The sequence below is a fragment of the Anneissia japonica genome, unplaced genomic scaffold (assembly GCF_011630105.1).
Source record: "Anneissia japonica isolate Jap-2015-1 unplaced genomic scaffold, ASM1163010v1 scaffold1165_len1893470_cov193, whole genome shotgun sequence".
In the NCBI taxonomy this organism is placed as follows: domain Eukaryota; kingdom Metazoa; phylum Echinodermata; class Crinoidea; order Comatulida; family Comatulidae; genus Anneissia; species Anneissia japonica.
The window spans coordinates 1,810,316-1,815,664 of NW_022709613.1; the positions used below are offsets into that span (position 1 = coordinate 1,810,316).

The 5,349-nt window shown below is 34.6% G+C and overlaps 1 protein-coding gene across 3 annotated transcripts in view; it reads left to right on the top strand.

The window, feature by feature from the left end:
- Positions 1-5,349, top strand: part of LOC117106882 — a 30,943-nt gene that overhangs the window by 10,570 nt on the left and 15,024 nt on the right. For all 3 annotated transcript variants that reach the window (XR_004445152.1, XM_033248388.1, XM_033248387.1), the window contains exons 7-8: positions 161-502; positions 5,164-5,286. Coding sequence is in view for 2 of the 3 variants with exons in the window: in XM_033248388.1 (XP_033104279.1) it covers positions 161-502; positions 5,164-5,286 (465 nt within the window). In the remaining variant the exon portion in view is untranslated. The remainder of the gene's footprint in view (positions 1-160; positions 503-5,163; positions 5,287-5,349) is intronic.

Consider the following 5,349-nt stretch of genomic DNA (forward strand, 5'->3'; position numbering starts at 1 on the left):
TTTTCTTGCCAGGTGGCAAAAGGCTAGATGATAACAGGCCAGGTGACAACGGGCCTACTTATGATAGAGGCCTTTTTGTCATGGTACACTATATAAAATCTGGAATATTGGGCCTATAGGCTTATGTTTTAATTACCGTCTGATTTTTGTTTATATATAGGCTGCTCATATAACATTTACTTAAACGTTGGTGAAGTGTTTCAATTCACATCTCCAAACTATCCACTGGCTTTTCCTTCTAACACCTATTGTGTCTGGCTGATAACATCTCCACGGTCTACCAGAATCAAATTCAAATTTACAAATGTCGATCTCGCCGAGGATTTTGATCATCTTCAACTTAGCTCCAAACATAATCCTTATGAATATTACAAACGTGAAGTGACGAATGATATCGAAGTTTTTACAGTCCTAAATTGGGCTTCTGTGATTTTCAAAAGCCACAATATAGTCAACATGAAGAGAGGATTCTCTGCAGAGGTTACAGCTATCGATAAGAAAGGTAAGGTACATATTTTATGTTTTTGGAAACAATAATCAATTAGAATTAGTTGACACCTCATTGTCCCTGACCAATGCTGTCTCATCTCATTTTAGTGTTTCTAAATATTTTTATGTTATAAAAAATGATATGGAACTGCTATCAAAACCTGTACCTGAACTCAACTCCAATTGTCTAAATCCATGAAGCATGCTTTGTCAACCATTAACAAATGACCTTACCACTACATTTCTAACATTATGTAAGGAAAATAACTGAGCGAGATAACATGGTAAATGCAACCTATCTCCTAACAGTGGTCATATTTTTTATGGAAACTAATCGTGGCGTTAACATACTAGCAAATAAGCGACAGCGGTGGCACCAGAAATTTGCCAATAAGGGGTCCTACATGTCCGACGGAGAGGTCCAAGCCAAGATCCTAGGTCGGGGTCCCAGAATAAAAAATCCTTTGTAGATTAACTGAGAGTTTTTATGGCTTATATGGTCAAATTGTGCTTTTAGACCACAACATTTGGGATTGGCAATCAAAATAACGTTATCTGGATAGGGGAATTATTATTTTGTTAATTTTTGATCCGACGATCTCGTCGTGGCGTCGGACGAGAGGGGGTCCTGTCCGACTGGTGGGTAGCAAATTCCTCTCCCCCACCCCTGGTGCCACCACTTGTAAGCGAGCGAAACGAGCACACCCTCTAATGCAATATAATCATGGAGGAATCAAATTATTCCTCCATGGTATTATCTAGTACAGTATAATGATACATTGATTAGTGATTAATAAACAGTAAAGTTAAAAAAATGGTAAAAGAATCATTTAAAATGCTACAGTTCGTTATGAAGCTACAGGAGTCTAAACATACAGCTGTTTAAAGAACAGTATTCGAGAAATCAGCCTTTAAAGTTTACAATTTCTCAGGCAGAGACAATCACCAAATCGTAAATAAATGTTTTTTTAACATTGAAAATGATGTACAGATATGTTAAGTTCAAGTGAGTGCAATAAAATAGATTTTGAAAATTTTGACATTCCAACATGTTTTTGAAATTTTCTCCGAAACATGATTTGCTAGGTTTGGCTTCTCTTTGCCACAATTATTGGATCAATAAGGTGCTAACAATCTCTAAAATTAAACAATTATTCGCTAATGCATAACATAAACACTCACACTTGCGTGGTAAATTCTGATGTTTTTTCTGTACAGTATTCTCATTCTTGTCAGTCAGTTGGATTGTATCCTACTTCCCTTTATCCATGCGTTTACTTTTGATGAAGACATACAATTAACAGTCATATACAATTAAGAAAATGAGTGTTTAAATTTACCGCCCAGATGCACAAATCTGAAAGGAATTATCTATCGTAGCACCATTCTTTTAGGCTTCTTTTCATTTAAAAGAACTTTTATTTTAGTTTTTAAATGTCAATAAAAAATATCGTAATATAACGCCCAGTAATATTATTCAATGTAACACTTTTTCCTTTTGATAGAGATCCGTGCCATATCCGGGAGGTGTCTTTTACTTTAAAAGTCTGTTATGGCGGGCATGGACCTTTATTAACCTTGTCAGAGAATCTGTTACGCTGCAACCAGTTTAAGAAGTCCAGTATTTAGAATTTGACGTCATATGTAACCAAGATCGCGACTATATCTTGACACACATCATCATCATCATTATTAACACTGTCCTCGCATTGTTGGCGCAAGTGAGAGGTGTGGGTAAGGAAACTCTTCACCCCATCTTGCCCTGTCGTCCGACGCCACGATTATATTAATTTGGCTATCCAAATAGTGTTATTTTTATTTCCAATCATTAAAGCTCTATTTGTGTGATGTGCCCGTATATGGGCATGATGATGTCATATTACACCCAAATATGGTCATACTGTATCACATTTTTTTTTGTCACATAACATTTGATATATGGACATTTGATAGAAGTATAACACAAAAAAAAAATCTAGTGATAAAGCTCTCCCATTTGGAGAAAAAAACCACCAGGTTCCATTACTGCAAACGCAAAATCCATTAAATTGAAACATTTAAAATGTATTTATAAGATTATTGATGGTTTATCTAATACAATTAATCTTTATTGGCATATGCCCCATCCCCGTTTTGCCAATAATTTTTTTAATTTTAATGCATATATTGAAAGTAATGCTACTCACTTATCTATTCTGAATATTTTGTGTTTTAAATATTCTGGATCCGCCCATGGTGTTACAATCCTTGTACATAGGTATATACGGTAGTTAAAGAAATTGTAATTGATGAAGTGTATATTAAGGTCATTGATTGCATTCTAAAACATGGTGACAAGACTGCTTTCATTGCATGTATATATGGTAGCCCAAATTCTCCAAGCGAATATAACAAGAAAACTCGAGATTACAAAACTGATTAGAAGCTTATTTCAGGTGACTTTAATTTCTAAGGTATCGATTGGGAAAGTTTACACGAAATGGTGAATCAAGCGAACAACAGAAAGTTTTGGAAGTTGTGACTTACTTTTGTTTCAACATGTTGCATAGTTTACTCGTGTAAGAGGAGACGATGAAAAATCTTTTCTTGATTTGATTTTTGGTAATAGTAAACTTGATATGTGATTTAAGGTTTGATGCACCAGTCGGCAAAAGCGACCATGCAGTTTTAGTTTTTGATTTTTTTTTCTCTCTTTTGTAGGGATTTCACCTACTTTTATTCCAATAAAATACATTTTTCGATGTTTTTGATTTCTTGTTATAAGATTTCTTTACTTTAGTAATAAGGCCTATTCAAAATTTAATTTCTTCAAATGTTATTTTGATTCTATGAATGTACATGTAAATTGGAAATGCTTATTTGAGAACAAATTAGTTGATGAAATTTGGGGAATTTTTCATTCGAAGATAATCTGTTTGACAGACGATTATGTTCAAACAACGAGTTATTAGCACAAGTCTCCGCAACAACAAACATAAGTGGATGACAAACTAAATAAAGTTCAACATAAAGAGGCAGTATGAAAACGGTATAGACGCATAGATCTACCAAAAGGTATAACTATTATTGCAGGGCAAGAAACGATGCCACTTCGCTTATTTCAGGAGAAACAAAATTCGAAAAGGATATTGTGTGTAACGCAAAAAAACCCCGAAGACTTTTTAAACTTACATTCGTAGTCAAACTACTATTAAGGAAGGTGTACCCAGCCTTAATACGTTAGATGGATCATTTACTTCTACAAATCAGGAAGCAAGTGAGTTGATGAATGAGGCATTTCATAGTGTTATTAATATTGAAGATATTGTGTTATTCCAACCATGTCCATTGAAGTTGAGTGCGAGGTTTTAACTGATGCACACATTTTACTGTTGATGATGTAAAAAGGTTTTTTTCTGAGTCTCCGTGAATATTCTTCCCCAGGACCTGATGGTATCTGTCCTGAAGTTTTAAAATAGTACTGTGAAAACATGTCTTATCCTTTATGGTTATTAATTGGGAAATATTTGATGACAGAAAAAATACCTGCAGTCTGGAAGGATGCAAAGAAAAATATGTATCATCTTGAATGACTTACTTTCAACTCATCAGCATGGATTTCATTCTAAAAGTTGTTTTACTTAATTACTCGAATATGTTCGTGAAGTTGAACATTCTATTGCAGATAAACACCCTATGGATTATATGAATTTTGACTGCCGAAGGGTGTTTTGTATGGTTCCACATGCTAGGTTGAAATGTAAATTGATGTCTCATGGCAGCAAAGGTAAGTTTTTAAGTGAAAAGAACTGGATAAGTGAATTTTTGGAGAATAGGTGGTAATGCGTTTCTATTGAAGGTTCTGCTTCAAGTTGATTGCCTGTATTTAAGTGGCGTCCCACAAGGCACAGTGATTAGTCCGTTATTATTTCTGATCTATATCAACGCTTTATAGGAATAAATTGAATCCAATGGTGAATTATTCGCAGATGGTGCCGAGATTGACTCCTTCAGCGATAGAGATAGTCGTCAGCAAGATCTAAGTAAATAGGTACAATGAAGTAAGAAGTGGTTACTTGAATTTATAAGTCTAAATACAAAGTAATGCATATTGGAAAGAATAATCTGTGAAAAGAAATATCTTCGAGTTTACGTTTACGATTTCGAAGTTTTGACATAAGTTTTTAAAGTCTCAGCGAAAGGTAACTCAGTCATTGGACACTTATACTTATAAGGATAAGCAGATGTTTGTATCGCTTTATACCTCTCTGTTACGTAAATCACGGAGTAAGCTCTCAAGTGGGGCCTCCATACTTACAACAAGAAATTATAAAACTTGAGAAGGTAGGCCTACAACAGCGTTCAACTAAAACTTGTGCCTGAACTTACAAACGTGCCTTTATACGAAGAGCATAGAATTCAGCTTTGGCGACCAACACTATAGGAAAGAAGGAAGGGTGGTAATCTCATTGAGGTTTTTGAAATTCTTAAAGGGTTTTAGAACATTGATCGCCCTTCCTTCTTTACGTTAGCATCTAAATCTGGTCCGAACAACATGTCGTTTAAATTTCCCTCTACTCATCCTGTCAAAATCTATATTTTATAGGCCTACAAATCCGCCAAGCTGAATGTGCCACCTAACTCCACATATTGTTTATATATTAATAGATCATTTTCTGATTGAATTTTTTTTAGATGCTTTATCCTGTACCGGAAATTGGTGGGATAAACTTACATTTATTACAAGTTTAAACGAAGATGAACTATGTGATGGTCAAGAAAATTGTGAAAAATATAAAGATGATGAGTATTTATGCCGTAAGTTGGAAACCCGTAGCAACACGTTGAAACCAAGAAAGCTTTTTACCACAATATATATAT